The sequence below is a fragment of the Erinaceus europaeus genome, chromosome 14 (assembly GCF_950295315.1).
Source record: "Erinaceus europaeus chromosome 14, mEriEur2.1, whole genome shotgun sequence".
NCBI lineage: Eukaryota > Metazoa > Chordata > Mammalia > Eulipotyphla > Erinaceidae > Erinaceus > Erinaceus europaeus.
Genome location: NC_080175.1, coordinates 81,181,406 through 81,201,651, shown reverse-complemented (window position 1 = coordinate 81,201,651; position 20,246 = coordinate 81,181,406). Strand labels below are relative to the sequence as shown.

General features: G+C 38.2%; 1 protein-coding gene across 3 annotated transcripts in view; it reads left to right on the top strand.

The window, feature by feature from the left end:
- Positions 1-20,246, top strand: part of EPHA6 (EPH receptor A6) — an 818,416-nt gene that overhangs the window by 565,726 nt on the left and 232,444 nt on the right. For all 3 annotated transcript variants that reach the window (XM_060172097.1, XM_060172096.1, XM_060172098.1), the window contains one exon: positions 14,713-14,838. In XM_060172097.1, coding sequence (XP_060028080.1) covers positions 14,713-14,838 — 126 coding nt within the window. The remainder of the gene's footprint in view (positions 1-14,712; positions 14,839-20,246) is intronic.

Sequence of the window (20,246 nt, the reverse complement as noted above, 5' to 3'; positions counted from 1 at the left end):
TTAAAGTATGCCTGTCTCTTGCAGTCCTTACTTTGATAAAGTTAGCTTTGGAGTGACTGAGGGAAGTGTAATAGGAAGTAGGCGAGGAGGGTAACTAAGTCTGAGTAGGCACTATTTCATTATGAACTTTATGGTGTCTATTTAAGTCTTTCGTCTTGCTTGCTGCATATACTGACTCACTGCAGACTATTGTGCACATTTTAATACTGTATTTTTAAGAAACAGTTTAGGGCATTAGGGCAGTGTGAGGTGGGGAGGGTGGTAGATAGCATAATGCTTATGCAAAGATACTCCCATGCCTAAGGCTCCAAAGTCTCAAATTCAATCACCTGCACCATCATAAACCAGAGCTGAGTGGTGCTCTGAAAAAAGGAAGAAGAAGAAGAAGAAAAAGAAGAAGAAGAGGAGGAGGAAGAGGAGGAGGAGGAGAAGAAGTAAGAAGAAAAGGAAGGAAGGGAGAGGGAGAGAGGAAGGAAGAATGCAAGGAAGGAAGGAAGAAGAAAGAAAGAAAGAAAAGAAAATGGTTTACAGGCCTAAGGAAATAGTTCTGCATGTTAGAGATGAAGACATATACATCCAAGGATTTGATTCAATCCCTGGTATCACCATATGCTATGATTTGTGCTGTGGTTTGTGTATGTGTGTTCTCTCTCTCTCTCTCTCTCTCTCTCTCTCTCTCTCTCTCTCATAAATCTTAATAATTTTAGGTACTGGGCAATGGTGCACCACGTAAAGCAGACACATTACAGTGCACAAGGACCCAGCTTCAAGCCCCCAGTTCTCAACTGCAGGGAGAAAGCTTCACAAGTAGTGAAGCAGTGTTGCAGGTGTATCTTGTTCTCTTTCTCTACTTCTTTCTCTCCCAATTTCTCTGTCTCTGTCATCAAAGAAAAGGGAAGGAAAAGGTGGGGAAAGCAAAAGAAGGGAAGGGAGGGGGAGAGGGAAGGGGAGGAGAAGAGAGAGGAGGGAAATATAGTCACTAAACTTGTAGTAGAGGTTCTGAGCCCCAACAATCCTGGAGAATGACAATAATAATTTTAAATGGAAATATTACAGAAATCTAGTTAATCATACATATACTACAAGTTATACAAGCTTAAAAATAACTCAGAAAGTTCTTAAAAACTATAAAGAAATGACTCATAAAACACTAGCCATGAATCTGCCCTTTCTGCTTTAGTGCTTTTATTGTGACCTATTGAACAACAAAATGAAAAAAAATCTATAAAACTTATTTGGCAGTTACCTGAAGGATACAAAAAAAAAAACCCAAAAAACCTCCAAAGTAAAATAATAATGGTTGCATGATCTTTAATTGTATTTGATGCTGGAACAAAGCTGCATAGAAATTAGCTGTTCCACTAGCTAAAGAAAATACTAGTTTAATTGTCAGCATATTTCCGTCTTTAAAAATTAGGGAATGAACAAAATTCTATAATTGAATCTTTGATTTTGCTTAATTAGAATAATTTGCTGAAAATAATGGTTTCATATAAAAATGATTTTGCTTCTGACTGTTGTACTAGTATGTGTGTTATAGCACCAAGTAAATAAAATTTGCTCATTAAATGAATAAGTCTGTGAATGTATAATTACAGATAAATGAGTTATTGATGACTGTAATAGTTTTCTTTTATATTCCCAGTTTAATTTAAAAACTAGCTTTCTTCTAGTTATTAGAAAGCCGTTAATGAGCTAGGAAGCAGTTGAACAAGGAAAGTACTTCCTGGTCCTAGCAAGAAGTCTGTCTACCTAACAGTTTGTCAGTCTGTGTGTGATCTTTTCTCCCTCACACATTCAACTTGCATTTGAATTTTCTCTCTTCCTTTCTTTATTTTTTTATTCAGGCTCATTAAGGCCCAGTTTTCTATTTCTTTCTGATCAAAATAGAGGAGACCATGTTGTATCTCCACTAGAACTGTTTTTTTTTTTTTTTTTTTGCCTCCAGAGTTCTCTCAGGGGCTGGGTGCCTGCACTATAAACCCACTGCTCCTAGAGGCCATTTTCCCTATTCTTGTTGTCATTGTTGTTGTTGCTGTTGTCACTGTTGGATAAGACAGAGAGAAATGGAGAAAGGAGGGGAAGATAGAGAAAGGAAGAGAAAGACACTTGCAGACCTGCTTCACCGCTTGTGAAGCTACTGCCCTGCAGTTCCTGCCCTGGGAATTGGGGGCAGTGGGCAGGGAAGAGCCTTGAACCCAGATCCTTGAACCTGTACTTGCGCCTTGCAATTCATGCCATGTATGCTTAACCCGCTGCGCTACTGCCTGGCCCCCACTAGAGCATTTTATGTATCAAAAGAAAATAGGAATCTTTTCTCTATGAAACAAGGCAGTCTTTTCTAGACTGAATATTTTTTTATTTCTTTATTGGGGGATTAATGATTTACATTTGACAGTAAAATACAATAGTTTGTACCTGCATAACATTTCCCAGTTTTCCACATAACAATACAACCCCCACTAGGTCCTCCTTTGCCATCATGTTCCAGGACCTGAACCCACCCACCCCCCTCCCCAACCCCCACCCCAGATTCTTTTACTTTGGTGCAATACACTAACTCCATTCCAAGTTCTGCTTAGTGTTTTCCCTTCTGATCTTGTTTTTCAATTTCTGTATATGAGTGAGATGACCCCATATTCATCCTTTTGTTTCTGACTTATCTCATTTAACTCTAGGTTGAATATTCTTATGTAATGATACCCAAAATAAGGGTCTCCATGAAATAAAATAAACTTTTTCTCTAGAGCCTTACATGAAAAATTATTCTTCTTGCTCAAGATAATCTTAGTAAGGAATTTGAGACTTCATTTGTTGTAATAGAGTGCTGCAAGACCTGTGCACAAACATAAGAAGTTTATTGTTCTCATCCATATTCTCTTAGTGGAAGGGAGCATAAGCGATGCTGTATATTAATGTAACAGAAGAAGCGCACCAGAATGGAGGTAGACATAGTCTTACAGGGAGAACAAGTGAAGATGGACAGATGGACTTAAAATAGAGAAAGAAGCAAATATCTTTGAAGGTTCAAAATGAGAATTCTCAAGGAAAATAACCCTGGCTGACCTTGTTGTCCAAACTAGCTCAGAGATGCTATCAATGAACTACAGAGTTTGGACTGACAGCTCTGTGCCAGCTACAAAATTCAATACCAAATTATTGATCACATCTCTACCAGTAAACATTTTATTTATTTTTTATTTTAATGATAGAAGATAGATAGCTATGTAGATAGATAGATAGATAGATAGATAGATAGATAGATAGAAAGAAATAGATACCAACTAAAGCCCTGCTCAGCTCTGGTTGATGGTGGTGCTGAGGATTGAACCCGGGGCCTCAGAACCTCAGGCAGGAGAGTCTCTTTGCATAACCTTTATGCTATCTACCCCTACCCACCAGTAAACATTTTTTGAAGCAAAATTCTCTACCTCCTGAATATTTGTTCATATATGTTACTGATATGTACTGCTTTACTAGATTCATTGTAAAATTCTCAAACTATAAGATAAAAAGAATTAAATATCTTGATTTAAAAGCTATATTTAAGGGAGTCGGGTGGTAGTGGAGTGCGTTAAGTGCACATGGAGTGAAGCACAAGGATCAGCATATGGATCCCAGGGAGTCGCTTCACAGGCGGTGAAGCAGGTCTGCAGGTGTCTGTCTTTCTCTCCCCCCTCTCTGTCTTCCTCTCCTCTCTCCATTTCTCTCTGTCCTATCCAACAACAATGACATCAACAACAACAATAATAATAACTACAACAATAGTAAAAGACAATAAGGGCAACAAAAAGGAAAAGAAAATGTTGTTTTTGCCAGGCTGGCTTCATGGGCAGGTAACAGACGACCCGGGACTCACGGCTGGGTTGTACGCAGTATCTCTTTATTCATGCAGGACGCAGTGCAATCTATACCAAGCTAAGCTAAACTAAACTAAAAACTACAAACAATCTTGTCCTTATAAATATACTAGCCCAGTAGGGTGGGAACAGGATGCGACGCAGAGAGGGTGGAGAGAAAAGTGACTGGTGAAAATCAGGGTATGACAAGGAGAGGGGGCAGAGCAGGCAAGAATTCTACCACTGAACCACCAATGCCCTGGAGGGAAGGTGGTGCTTGTTAACAGAGGTTATGTAAATAGAATACAGTGTTATGTAAATAGAATGCAGTGTTAAGCAGGGGGGATTAAACTAATGAAACAGGAGGGGTTTTTAGAAGCATACCAACAATTCCCCCTTTCTTTTGAACTAATGGCCATAGTATCAGGATTGTGGGGTGAACAGAAACCTATATCGTACAGGCGTTTTCAAAAGAACTGGCATAAGACATGGAAAACAAAATAGGCAAGCAGCAATAACCAGTATGATGCCAAGGGGAATTTTTCTTGCCTCAAAGGGCAAGGCCTAGCAGGCGAAAGGGCATTTCTTGCCTCTGGGACCACTTCATGACTCTGGGGGCATCTCTTGCCTCAAAGGGCGTTTCCTGCCTCTGTGGGCATAACCTAATAAGGAGGGGTAGTTTTCTGACCCTGGGGACAGAGCCTGCAGGCGAGGGTACATGGTCTATAAAGTCTCAAAGCAATTGGCTGAAGTTAGTCTTTGAGAAACACAGCAGCGTGTACCAGTAAGTCCGATGGAGGTATCAGTCCAAAGTAGATGACCATGGAAGAAAATGCCAGGGGATGAAACGCTGCACATCTGTCTCAATGGGGAATGTCGGCCACCGGAATTCCGCTTTTCTGTAGAGAGTGAGCTTTGGAGTCTGTGAATCTGTTTCTTCAGGTCGTGCCAGGTCACATCATTGGTTTCCGGGGGTGTGTTGTGGTCATTCCATCTTGTGGACGATGTCAGAGAACAGGGATCCAAATGGATTTCCGGGAATTCCATTTGAGTAGATGCTTTTTCATGTGAAGACTTGACAGCTGAAATTCACTTAGTTGTCAAACAAAACTTGTAGCAGATTAGAAGTTTACTATAATTGATAACTCCATTATGATTGGAAGTCCTTTCTAGTATGATTTTAAGGTTATTTAAACAGTTTAAACTCAATAAAATGTGGAAAGGTAAACAGAAGAATCACGGTTAGAAGCCTCAGGCATGAGAATAATTAACATAATCATTGCACTATCTGCCCCACCCATAACTCATATCGTTTCAGGATTAAACGTTTCAGATTTATGCCAAGACATAAAAAAGAAATCAAAGGAGGGAAAAAAAATTTTTTTTGGATTGTTTCTGGATGTCTCTAGAAATTGTGGCTGCGTCCAGCATTTTTTTTTTAAGTCAATGTCATACAAAAATTCAGTCATTTAAATCACTCTCTTACGAAACAGATCTCACCATGTAGTATCATGAGTCCCCGGAGGGCGTCCTAATCCAAAAAGCTCCTCGAAATTCCATTTAGGGTGCTTCTGACTGTTCCTGCTGGATTGCTTCAGGCACCCATTTTTAAAAGTGTCTTCCCATCAAAGAAAGAATCCAATCAGGAGAGTAGAACTAACCACGTGTCTCCATTCTTGGGGACTGCCACGGTACTGGAGAATGTTCCTCAAATTAGAGTAGACCTTCTCCATGGGAAACATGCGAGAAGTCCAGAAAGTCCCAGTGGAAATCCCCATGCATATCCCAAGGTCTACAATCATGGTCATAAAGAACCAAATTGTGGCCTGGAGCAAAATGTAGTCCTTCTCCTCGGGAAACATGGGAGAGGGAATCCAGAAAGTCCAAGGAGAAATCTCTGTGCATCTCCCAAGCTCTATGATTAGGGTCACAAGAAACCAAAGTTCCCGGTCAGGGAAACAAAGTGTGGCCCAGAGCAAAATGTTCCAGAGACAGAGTAACTGTCTCATGATGAAACAGTAGAGGCTTTGGCAAACCTCTTCATAAGTAGAAGAGAAGACCATAGTGCATAGGTAGGCAAAGTCTTCACTTATCTGGGAGTTGTGCAGGTCCGGCCCCACGTTGGGCGCCATATTTTTTTTTTTGCTGGGCTGGCTTCACGGGCGGGTAACAGACGACCCAGGACTCACAGCTGGGTTGTACGCAGTATCTCTTTATTCATGCAGGACGCAGTGCAATCTATACCAAGCTAAGCTAAACTAAACTAAAAACTACAAACAATCTTGTCCTTATAAATATACTAGCCCAGTAGGGTGGGAACAGGATGTGACACAGAGAGGGTGGAGAGAAAAGTGACTGGTGAAAATCAGGGTATGACAAGGAGAGGGGGCAGAGCAGGCAAGAATTCTACCACTGAACCACCAATGCCCTGGAGGGAAGGTGGTGCTTGTTAACGGAGGTTATGTAAATAGAATACAGTGTTATGTAAATAGAATGCAGTGTTAAGCAGGGGGGATTAAACTAATGAAACAGAAGGGGTTTTTAGAAGCATACCAACAAGAAAAGATATATTTGATTTGATAGCAACAGAGAGAAATTGAGAAGGGAGTGGGGAGATAGAGGGACACCAGCGGCACTGCTTAGCCACTCATGAAGCTACCCCCTGTGGGTAGGGGACTTGAACCTTGGTTCTTGTTCACTATATTGTGTTGTTCAACCAGATGCTTCTTTGCCTTGCTTCCTCAGATATCTTTTATTATTATTATTGTCAGCAGAGTAATTGCCTGGGCTCTCTGCCTACAAATCTATCATCCCCAACAGCCATTTTTTCCTTTTTTTCTTTTCTTTCTATTTTTTTATAGGACAGAGAAATTGAGAAGTGGTGGAAATGGAGAAAGAGAGAGAAAGAAAGAAATAGAGAAAAAGACACCTGCACCCCCACTTCACCAGCTGTACAGGTGGGGAGCAGGGTGAGATGCCAGGTTTTTGCACATACTAATGTGACTCTCAACCGCCACCACCTCACCAGCTTTCCTAATATCTTAAATCAAATTTTCTATAGTAATAGAACAATATTTATCTTTTGGGGATCTAATTCTTTTTTTTGTTTTAAGTTTTTTTTTAAATCTTTATTTATTGGATAGACAGCCACAAATCAAGAGGGAAGGGGGTGATAGAAAAGGCGAGAGACAGGGAGACAGAGAGACAGAGAGGTACCTGCAGCACTGCTTCACCACTCGCAAAGCTTTCTCCCTGCAGGTGGGGACCAGGGACTCAAACCTGGGTCCTTGTGCATTGTAATATGTGCACTCAACCAGGTGAGCCACCACCTGGCCCCTGGGATCTGATTCTAAATTCATTTTATTTACAGTGTTTACATTGTCATACATCACAAATATATACGATATAAAACTACATATCTAGGCCAAGGTTTTTATGGTGTAAGTATAAATTCCTATTTTTAATATTTCCCCAATGATATGGTGATCTCTCTTTTTAGATCACATTAGATCATGATATTTCATATTTTTAGTTAAAGAACTCACAAGGAGTGAAACACATGGGAGTGAGAAGATAGCTAACCCAGTAGAATAGACGCCCTGTGGTTTTGGAGGTCCGAGGTTGGAACACCAGTGGGAGCATCATGGATGACACTGAACAGCACAATGGCTAATAGAACAGTGCTTTAGTCCCTCTTTCTCTCTCCCTTTCCCTCTCCCTCTCTGAAGCAAAGTAAAAAAGAAATTAAAAGTGAGCCCTGGAGTGAATTGTGTATATGCAAGTCCTCAGACAATACTAAAAATGAAAGGAATTTAGCTAGCAAAATAGCTCACTTGGATTTATACACAACCAAGGTTAGAATCTTCCTCCTACCCACACTGTTTACTGTTGGTGCTATGGTGCCCCTCTCCCTCTCCCTCTCCCTCTCCCTCTCCCTCTCCCTCTCCCTCTCCCATCTGAAAAAAAAAAGTCAACTCAGAATGGTAAACCCCAGAAACAACAGCAGCAATAAAAATAGTCAAAACATGGATTTTCATGTATCTCCTTTAGACTTTTAACATAGTATTTAATACATATCTAAGATTGAGAACTGTATAAAGAACAACATAGTCTTCTAGGGTCTTTGTCTTGGGCTAGGTAAAATGAAGATACTTCCATAATTGCATAAACTTAAAGTAAAGTAACTATGACCTGGAAAAGGACCTAAATTTTAGAGATGACTTGTTTAAACTATCAAGCAGGGGAAACATTTCAAAGTATTCATTAATTTTTAGTTTAATCAATTTATCTCCAAAATTTAGGTAGTTTTCCAGATCATAGGTATATTTCTACACAAATTCTTAATGATAACTATTTTTCTTCTACCAGTGTTATTGCTGGTGCCTTCACTCTTAATACACAGCTCCTGTCAGCCATTTCTTTTCATTTTTCATATATATATACATGTATACATATATATATCTTTATTTATTACTAGATAGAGACAGAGAGTAATAGAGAAGGGAAAGAGACAGAGAGACACCTGCAAACTCCTGAAGCTCCCTCCCCCTGCAGGTGGGGGACAGGGGTTTCAAACCAGGGTCCTTGAGCATGATAACATGTGTGCTGAACATGGGCATTGACTGGTCGGTCCATACTCCCAGTCTGCCTCTCTCTTTCCCTTGTAGGGTGTGTCTCTGGGGAAGCTGAGCTCCAGGACACATTGGTGGGGTCTTCAATCCAGGGAAGCCTGGCCAGCATCCTGATGGCATCTGGAACCTGGTGACTGAAAAGAGAGTTAACATGCAAAGCCAAACAAATTGTTGAGCAATCATTGACCCAAAGCTTGGAATAGTGGAGAGGAAGTGTTAGGGAGGTACTCACTGCAAACTCTAGTGTACTTCTGCTTTCAGGTATATATTTTGCAGTAGTTTATGGATATGTGTGAACATATGCTCTCTCTCACAGAAACTGTTGTATATCTAGGTTTTGGGACTTTGTTAGAAAGTGAACCACCTGAGATGAAACTAGAGTATACTATGAAAGGAAAGGTCTCACCAATTACAGAAGCCAGACCTTCTACCTTCTGCAACCCACAATGACCCTGGGTCCATGCTCCCAGAGGGATAGAGAATGGGAAAGCTATCAGGGGAGGGGGTAGGATATGGAGATTGAGTGGTGGGAATTGTGTGGAGTTGTACCCCTCCTACCCTATGGTTTTGTTAATTAATCCTTTCTTAAATAAAAAATAAATAAATAAATAAATAATTTTTTTAAAGTAAAAAAAAAAAAAATGTGTGCTTAACCAGGTGCACCACACCACTACCTGACCCCCAATGATATCTACTTTCTAATGTAAAATGTTTTCAGAAAGATTGCTGCAATACCAAATTTTTTAAAGGATTGCTTAATAAAGTTTAAATATTAAATAAGCTTATAATTTATTGAAAACTGATTATGTTAAATTACTTCAGAAAATCTGAATTATTAGAATCCACTTGTAATTAATTGATCAAGCCAGATGACAGAAAACCAACTTCTCTCTTTTTCACACTGTACTTTGATAATATAACCTGTTAACCAGTTACCATTATTTTAGAATGTTTTACTCTTGTACAGTGTCTCACACTATGGCAAAATAATATTACTTGGAAATTCATAGAATTCTAAGGAGATAGTTCAGCATTTGAACATTGAGCTTGCAAACCTGAAGCTCTAGAAGTCTCATATTTATTCCCCTGAATTTCCAAAGCTAAATAAACAATGGTCTATTTCTTTATGTCTCAAATAGAAATCTTTAAAAAAATAAAAATGAAAGTGTTTCTGTCATTTCTGCGCTTCACTACTCCAGGATGACTTTTTTAATCAAACAAAGAAGGACAGGGTGAGGGGGAAAGACACGAGAGCACTGAAGCTTTCTCCAGTGCATGAGGACCAGACTTGAACCTGGGTTGCACATGAGGCAAAGCAGAGGCATTGTCCAAGTGAGCTTTATTATTGGCGCTAAAATATAATTTTTCAAAATAAAAGTCATAGAAACAACCATTGAAGCAGTAGGGAAAGCCAGACAAGTTATTACAAATTATTTTCCAGTAAGTTCCAAATGTTCATGCCCCATCTCATGGACCCTGGTCTATATCTAGGTTTTGTTAAGAAGTGTACCACCTGAAATGAATTTAAGGATTACTATGAACTAGGAAAGGTCTCACCAGAGTAATGAAGCTGGTGGGTTCACATTCCAAACCTGACGTCTCTGGATGCAGTCCGAAGTGAAACATGCCAAGGTGGGACTGGTTACCTTGATTAGGTTGGGGTCAGCAGGTGCAGTATCAGTTGGTAGAATTGGAAGGAGCATGTAGGAAAGTGAGCCTCACCCTAGACATTTCAGGACTGGGAGAAATATGGGCTTTATAGAGAAAGGGCAGGGTTCCTGCTGTCTTAGGGTTTAAGAAAGCAATAGATAGTTATTGCTCTGACCAAATTATTTGGCAATTGGGTTAACTTTGAAAATCCCATTGTTAGGATTTGCTGTAGCATGCAGGACCTTGCCATAATTTGTCCTTTTATGCTATTTACATGTATTTGTGTCTTATAAAGGATCACTACCAGTTGCTTCTGTTCTCCCTGGTCTAAGCTTTTAGGAGATTTAATATTTCAAAGAGCCAGTCATAGAAATGTATTAACAATTTGAGCCCACTGTTTCATTTTTTTTTTTAACCAGAGCATCAGCTCTCCCTATGGTCATGTGAGGTATTGGACCTGGGATGTTGGAGCCTCAGGCATGGGAATCCGTTTGCATAACCATTATGCTGTCTCCTCCACTGGACACCTTTCCTATTAATAGCTTGAATAATGTTGACAAAAATAGAAAAACTCAGATAAAAAACTGTGAATATAAAGTATATTAAAACTATTTAAAGGGAGTCGGGCAGTAGCACAGTGGGTTAAGCGCACTTGGTGTGAGGTGCAAGGAGCAGTGTAAGGATCCCAGTTCAAGCCCCGAGCTCCCCACCTGCAGAGGAGTCGCTTCACAAGCTGTGAAACAGGTCTGCAGGTGTCTTTCTTTCCCCCCTCTCTGTCGTCTCCTCTCCATTTCTCTCTGTCCTATCCAACAACAACGACATCAACAACAACAACAATAATAACTACAACAATAAAACAAGGGCAACAAAAGGTAATAAATAGATATTTAAAAAACTATTTAAAGTAAAAAACAAAAATCATCACTGCACATAGTAGATTTATTGTTCTCTAAGAAATTATGTATATATTTTTTATTTGCTGGAATTATATTATCATTTTTTTCCTTACAATCTGGTGTTCTTGAATGATAATTTCTATTACTTGGATTCAGTAAATCCATAATCAGTTAAAATTATTTATACTAAATCTTCCAGTTTTTCCTTGTAGTAAAGTTATTTGTAACTTTAAATAAGAAAGATACTCAATATATAAAATGTGACATAATTACCTGGTGTTCTTTGTGGTTTCTATGCTATACATTTTTTTCCAGACACTGATGAGACAATCCAATGCATCATAGAGCCTTGTGCAGAAAACTTTACACATCGGCACACAGTAACTTAGCACAGAGTGATCAATACCCCATGCAGTGACAGAGGGGGCGCTAGTTTCATTCTGTGTTTACTGAAAATTACCTTAGAGCAGTTTCTAGCCTATCATTTGGGTGCTTTTCCTACAACTGGTTTTAAAGAAATACTCTTATCACCTAATTTGAGATTCATGATTTATAAGGCAGTTGTCATATAAGTACAGGGTTTTTTTTTTTCTTTTCTATTTTCTATAACTCAGTGCCTTCATGCATCCACCACTCCTGATTGCCTTTTTTTTCTTCCCTCTTGGAAGAGAGTGAGAGAATTATTAAGTTGAGAAGGAAAGAGAGACAGAGAGAGGAGAGACTGCAGCACTGCTCCACTGTTTATGAAATTTCTCCCTTATGAGCTCACTTACATGGGAGTTGCCTGAGACTTGAACCCAGGTCCTTGCACAGGGATCTACCAAGTGAGCCACTTATTGGCCCATGAGTACACTTTGTCAGTGGTAGGTGTTTGTCTGTACACTGCTGCCACCAACTGAGATTTTCCTCAATTGCCACTATCATGTGTTGGATCCCCATTGCCCTCCAATCCCTTTTAATCTTTACCCTTTACAGTCCTTGACTCTGCTGCCACAAATTACAGTTAGTCTATGTGTGATTTCCTTTTATTTGATTCTTTTTTAAAAATTTTATTGAGGGGATTGATGTCTGACAGTACATTCATTGATACATGCATTACAATTTCATTATGTACTCAGCCCCCCAGATTTCCTCCCTTTCTTCCATCTCCCTCTTCAGAGTCCTTTGCTTTGGTGCAATATGCCATGTTCAGTCCATGTCTCACTGTGTCCTCCATCCCTATCCCTAGCTATTAAGTCATGCTAATAAGGTCACTCGGTATTCATTCTTCTCTTTTTGGCTTATCTCACTCAACATGATGTTCTCAAGTTTCATCCAAAAAAATGCAAAGGAGTCAACTTCATCGTTTTTAAGAGCTGAGTATTACTCTATCATGTAAATGTGCCACAATGTTTTTAACCACTCATATGATGTTGTGTTGCTTCCACCTATGACTAGATAATTTGGTCAACATCCTTCTGTTTCTGTTTTATCTTAATCTGATTCCTTCAAGTTCCATCCAGGATGTAATTAATAATAATATCATTTCTTATAGCTAAATAAGAGTTAACATACAAAGCCAAACAAACTATTGATGAATCATGAACCTAAAGGCTGGAATATTGCAGATGAAGATTTGTGGGTCTCCGTTTTATAGATAGTTAGCAGGGCTATTTTAAGTATATTCTAAAAGGCCCATGACTATACTAGTTTTTTTTGTTTGTTTTTTTCCTGAGCCTGACATCTGATATCCAGGTGGATCCAAGTTATTGTCTGGGGAGATGATGTCATGGCTGCAAAAAGGACCAGAAAGCTGGGTCAGGGAAGAAAGTAGAGAGTAGCTCCCAAATGTGGGACAGGTATATAAATATTGTTGACTGTAAACCCCATCGATTTGATCAGATCTGGGGCCCATATTCAGCTTAGGAGCCTATGTGACCTCTGCATGTAGATGTGAGCTCACATTCTGTTGTCATGAGTAGGAATGTTCCAAGCTGCCCCAATTTCAGAACCCATCTTCCTCAGGTGAATGGAACATTCTCTACAGTTGTTGATCCACATTGAGGGCAAGGTCCTGTGGAGGCGCACAAAGAGGTCTATTGTGTTGTTCCTGATTAGGGATGACCGGTAACAATGGAAAGAGGGATTTAGTCGAGAACCCTTATGTTTTACAAAGATGCAAAACACGTGTTAAGAAATGAAGTCAGTCCTCTTCAAGAAAACTACAAGACTTGCTAAAATATGAACATAAAAACTGAGACCCCGGGTATCTACAAATAAAGCTACTGGACTTGATGGGGCATTAAGAGGTTCTGAGTAAGATGCATTTCTTGTAGCCATCATGTAATTTGCCTTTAGGGTACTATAATATTTAGGTATTATAGTTGAAATACACCTGTTACCAGTGTTGTCCATGCACTGATATTATGTATATATTAAATTTTATTTCTTTATTGGGGAATTAATGTTTTACATTCGACAGTAAATACAATAGTTTGTACATGAATAACATTTTCTTTTGAACAATTTTACTTTACATTATTAAGACCAAAAAAATGTAATACTACTATTCCAAAGTGCAAGATTTCTAATTATTACTCAGAAGACAGCCACCTCCTAAGTAGGAAGCGGCTAAATATCCACTATTTATTTTTAATCTGTAATAGAAATACTTTGTCCTGAGAGTCTGCCAACTATGTGATATTATTTCCACACTTCAGATCTCAGTTTGCTGGTCTGTAAAATGAAGATGTTTTTTTTGACTGAACAATCTGATAATTTTTTATTCACTATAAAATTTGTTGACAAATTTCCAAGTGTGTTACCTTTTTTGGCTCCACATGACCATTCTTAAAACTGAAAACTGCCTTTCGTTCTACATCTCCAAATCTCATAGCTTGTACTGAATAGGAAAGTTCAAAAAGCTAAGAATTGTCTGTTTTGATTTTATAAGCACTATTTAAAAAACATGTTTTTAATATATACTGTAAAATATTTCTCATTTTAAGTACTAATACTGATAGAAAGTGAAGACCTGTGACATGATATCAGAATATATTGTGACTACTTTCAAAATATCTGTAATTTTTTTAAATTTTCTTTATTGGGGGATTAATGGTTTACAGTCGACAGTAAATACAATAGTCTGTACATACATAACATTTCCCAGTTTTCCACATAACAATACAACCCCCACTAGGTTCTCCTCTGCCATCATGTTCCAGGAGCTGAACCTCCCCCCCCCCCCACTCTTACTTTGGTTCAAAACACTAACCCCAGTCCAAGTTCTGCTTAGTGTTTTCCTTTCTGATTATGTTTTTCAACTTCTGCCTATGAGTGAGATTATCCCATATTCAACCTTCTGTTTCTGACTTATCTCACTTAACAGAATATCTGTAATATATTCAGACATGAATTCTACAAAAGGATAAAATCAATGACTAAGTTATGTCCACTTAGCTAAGTGGAGGTTTTTGAAGCTTTATGTCAGTATTATGATGCCTGTAAGTCTTCTTTTGTAACTAGTTAAGAAGAGCTTTCTTTTCAAGAAACTAAGCTGGTATCTTAAGTTTCTTAATAAAAAGGCATGCCTTTTTTTTCATAGCTTCCTTGTAAGATTTGATATCTTTGTTGACTATATACTCCATTTCAATTAAATGATCAACACCTTTTCCACAAACTTGACTTTAATTAATGTTAATTTTTATCTCTTAAAAGGATCCTTCCCTGCCATAGGGGTGGAGGCATTCTGTCCCAGCTTCCTGAGGGCAGGATTTTTAAATAGCATCCAGGCCCCCCATCCAGTGCCGAGTGGAGGATCGCTGCCCCCCAGGATTCCTGCTGGTAGGTATTTCAGGTTTTCTGCCACTGTATACAGAAGTAAGGCAATGCTCATGTTTGCTAGAACTACGATATAAAAATAAAGATTTATAAGACTTATTGTTGCAAAGAAGTGGAAAAGACATCTAAAAATTGTGATAACTACTTTATGATGTCTAATGCCTTGAAAGTAGTGTAAAGGAAAGAGAATAAGACAGTTTAACCTAAGTGCCCAGCAGAAAGCAATTAATTAAAGGATTTTGTTTACATAGATAAGAACTAGAGCTTCAGATCTCAATTTTGTAACTCAAAAATAAAATTAGGATGGGTTTAAAATGCCTTGCCAGTTAAAACTGGCTTAAAAAGAAAATTTGAAAATACATGTTATTAACAGAAAAAGTAATTCCATATTTGCGTAAGCTTATAGGGTCAGAGTCGGGCAGTAGCACAGCGGGTTAAGCACTTGATGCGTGAAGCACAAGGACTGATCTAAGGATCCTGGTTCAAGCCCCCAATTCCCCACCTGCAGGGGAGTCGCTTCACAAGCAGTGAAGCAGGTCTGCGGGTGTCTATCTTTCTCTCCCCCTCTCTGTCTTCCCCTCCTCTCTCCATTTCTCTCTGTCCTATTCAACAACAATGACATCAATAACAACAACAATGACTACAACAATTTTAAAAAAGTTCAACTTAAGTGCCATTTCACTTAAGAAAAATCATCTGAAGAAAAGCTAAGAAGTAATAGATTTGGAAGACATTTTTGAGCAATAGTAGTTCCTATTCTTCTAGGAATACCAATCTGACTAAAGCCATAATTTAGCAATGGGAAACAAACTACTGGATATTAAGATGGATGGAACTGAATGTGATTATGCAAAGCAAAATAAAAATATTAAAGGCAACTGCCAGATGGTATCTCATATCTATAATCTAGAAAACTGATACACATGTTGCAAACGTCCACATACATACACACACACACATGCTAAGACTCGTAAAACTATGGTGGTGGGAGTGTGGTGGTAGGTATGATATGGTGTACCTTGTAGCCCTTACAATCTTGTAACCCACTATAATCACAATATATATATATGTATATATACATATATATGGTATTAAATATTGCAAAATGCTTTATGAATTCCCTATAGTATTCTTGCAATTGCAAATGAAATTATTTTTCTGTCATTTTAAAATATATTCAGATTACATCCTCATCAAGGGGAAGAACTTACATTGTATCTGACGCTTGTATCATCAAAGTAGAACTTTAGGTGTTGAGTCATTGATTATTTTTTAGCTATAATTCTTTGGGGGGTAGTTTTGGGGTTACTAACAATGGTGTTCACATCATGCTGTTCAAGTAAACTGGCCTAATCAGAAATATAATGGGAATATTTGGGGGGGAAATCTGGGATTTAAACTAAATACATATCTCTTGTTTTTCTTAAAACAATTATACTAACAAAACCCAAGATTATACCACTGACATTTTTCATTCAGCACTTAATTATCATTACCTACGTAATTAAACACACAAGAAATAAGTTGAGAATATGTTTCACTAGCATTTGATTTTTGTCATTGACTAATTACCAGTGTAGTACGAAGCTCTGTGGCCAAAAATCCCAATGATAGAATAAGAACTAAAGGTATGTGATTTAAGAATGAGCATATTTAACTCTAATAATTTTGTTTCTTCCCTAGATACCAAAATATCAATTTAACAGAAATTTTGTTGACATTATTGCTGCTGATTGAAGATCATATATATGGCTAAGCTATCAGAGTTAACTGAAAAATATTTTTAAATGTAGCTTTCATATATATTATTAAAACCTCAGTGGTTGGGATTAAGGAGACGAATCTGTGATATAACAGTTTAATGGCTTAATTCTTTTTTTAAGTGTTTTTTTCTTTTTTTTCTTTAATATTTATTTTATTTATTCCTTTTGTTGCCCTTGTTGTTTTTTATTGTTGTAGTTATTATTGTTGTCGTCATTGTTGTTGGATAGGACAGAGAGAAATGGAGAGAGGAGGGGAAGACAGAGAGGAGGAGAGAAAGACAGACACCTGCAGACCTGCTTCACCGCCTGTGAAGCGACTCCCCTGCAGGTGGGGAGCCGGGGTTCAAACCGGGATCCTTATGCCGGTCCTTGTGCTTTGCGCCACCTGCGCTTAACCCGCTGCACTACAGCCCGACTCCCTAATGGCTTAATTCTTAACTACTAACATATCTTTGTGAATATATGTGTCTTTGACAGAAATGACATTGCAAAACTCAGTAATTATTTGAACTATTCAACATCATTGGTTAAAAAAATAATAAAGTTTTTCCATTTAGCCACTAAGAATAATAGAACAGTGTGATGTTTCTATAACAAATATACAGAAGCAACATTCCAGAAAGAGATCTAAAAGAACATTCTGGCATTCTGTTCTTCTAGGCTTTGAGCCAAATATGCCTCCAGCTTTCGTCGGTGAGAAAACTAAGTTCATTTTTATGACTTACATACAAATCAGGTGTAACAAAATTGCTTCATAAAAAATGTATGGATCTAAACTTTTGCATGTTCCCTCAAACTGAAATTAACTCAGCTCACTTTCCCTGATCTATATCACTTTGATAAGTAAATCTAGTATGCTTTCTCTGTTTCTTTAATAACTTTATATAAAGAGGAGTGAAACACTGATAAAGAGTAATTTTTATTGTTTTATATTTTCAAAAAATCCTAAAACATTTGTTTGACATCTAATAGCTGAGGTAAAGCCTTTCTAATCAAGGATATATATCTGAGGAGAGGCTGTATCCTTCTAGATCAGTGCCATGATACTTACCAAGGGTTGATAGCCACTGGCACCAGTGAATCTACTTTATTCCAATTGGGCATGTCATATTACCTTACAGTCTCATGAAATATTTGTGGCATCCTTGAAACAATCAGAAAACTTACTTATTTCAGTTATTTATCTGTAGCAAAATTGTTAGAATTCATTTCATTTTTTGAGTTAACCTTGATTTACAAGATTTTTTAATTAGTGCTTTAATAATGATTGAAAAGATGATAAGATAAAAGGGGTGCAATTCCATACAGTTCCCACTACCATAGTGCTGTATCCCATCCCCTTCATTGGAAGGTTCCCTGTTCTTTATCCCTCTGGAGTATGGACCAAAGATCTTTATGGTGGAAGGTCTGGATTTTGTAATTGCTTCTCGGCTGAACATGGATTTTAGCATGTCTCTCCATACCCCTAGCCTAGTAAGAATAAATACCAGGACACATTGGTGGGGTCATCTGTCCAGGGAAGTCTGGTCGGCATCATGCTGGCATCTGGACCCTGGTGGCTGAAAAGAGAGTTAACATACAAAGCCAAACAAGTTGCTGAACAATTATGGACCTAAAGGCTGGAATAGTGCAGATGAAGTGTTGGGGGGTACTCACTGTAGAGTATTGTGTACTTTTGCTTTAAGGTATAAATTTTGCCCTAGTTTGTGGATACATGTGAACATATACTTTATCTCACGGGACCTGGTCTATATCTAAGTTTTGGGACTTTGTTAGGAAGTGAACTGCCTGGATAGAATTAGAGAATACTGTGAAAGGAAAGGTCTCACCCAAGTGATGAAGCTGAAGGGTTGTCATTCCACACCTGAAGTCTCTGGACACAGTCTGAAGTGAAGCATGCTGGGGTGGCACTCTTTGTGTTGATTACGTTGCGATCGGCAGATGCAATATTATTTAATATGAACTGAGAGAAGCATGCAAGAAAGTGGGCCCCACCCTAAGGTTCCAGGACTGGGAGAAATATAGTGGAAATGTGAGGTTCCTACTGTCTTAGGGTTCAAGAAGACAATGGATAGTTATTGTTATCATCACGTTATTTGGTAATTGGGTTAACTTTGAAAAGTCCCTTTGTTAGGGTTTGCCAACATTTTGTTAGGGATACCCAGCATCTTGTATATAGTTGTGCCACCAGTTGCTTCTGTTCTCCCTGGTCTAGGTTTTGAGAGAATCAACATATCAAAGACTCAGCCTGTGGTATATATACACAATGGAATACTATGCAGCTATTTAAAACAATGAACCCACCTTATCTGACCCATCTTGGAAGGAGCTATAAGGAATTATGTTAAGTGAGCTAAGTCAGAAAGACAAAGATGGGTATGGGATGATCCCACTCATCAACAGAAGCTGAGAATGAAGAACAGAAAGGGAAACTAAAACAGGATCTGATTAAATGGAGAGTAGGGCACCAAAGTAAAAACCCTGTGGTGAGGGGAGGGTGGACATTCGGCTTCCCGGGGTGGGGGGCGGGGAGAGGGAAGTGGTGGTGGTGGGATGGGACACAGCCTTTTGGTGGTGGGAATAGTGTTTATGTACACTCTTATTAAAAAGTGTAGTCATATAAACCACTATTTAATTCATATGAGAGGGGAAAAATTGATTATATGTCTTGAACTTTTTAAAACACAGACTGAGTCTTTTGAATACATAGGCTGAGTCTTTGATATGTTGACTCTCTCTGTTTCCACTTCTAAGGTTAACTGTTTTATCTTTAATCTTGACATTCTACCTGTTATGTGTTTGCATAAGCTTAGTTTTGATTTATTTTATTTCATCTATTAGAACTTCCTCAATCCAACTATCTATCTCCTTCAATTTGGGGAAATTCTCAGATATTGTTTCTTTAAATAAAAAATCTGTCTCAAACCAGTAAAATTCTTCATTTGGATAGTACATTGCTTTGCCATTTGCATGACCTATGTTTGAGCCTGGCCACTGCATTGAAAGAAGCTTTCATTCCTATCTAGTCCAACAATTCATTTAATTTGCCCTGCTTTCTCATTGTAGAGCTGGACCTATAGATTTGTGTTTGAGCTTGAGAATCAGATTATAAGTATTCAAAAATCACTAGACTATTGTGAGGAGGAGGTTCAGGTCTGCTATATGATGGGGTTTCCATGTAAGTGTCCATAGTGATATGCGCACTGTGGATCTGATGAAGCACAGATAGTGTAGACTGTGTGCTGACAAGAAAGCTTTCCCCAGACTCTTTAACACTGAAAACAGAACTTCACTATGCTGCTTATCATGACTATAGGAGATTACCTTTTCAAGGAGCTCTGCCATTATAACTTCTATTATTCCTATATGAGTATGGACTTTCAGTTTCATATTGTTATAAAATTGTAGGAATAGGGTTGCAGGCTCTTGATTTTAGTACAGCCTGCCTTCACTTTCCCCACAAACACACCAGTCCTGTACATGTAGGTCTTTTCTGATTTTTATTGATTTTTTATTGATTTTTATTTTTATTGTCAAATGAATGGGATTTTTTCCTCTTTGAAAAAGTTGTCTATGTCCAGACATTTTGTTTTTTACCTTTGCTATGGAAATTCTGTTGCTATTTGTGTTTTTCCATATGATTTTGTT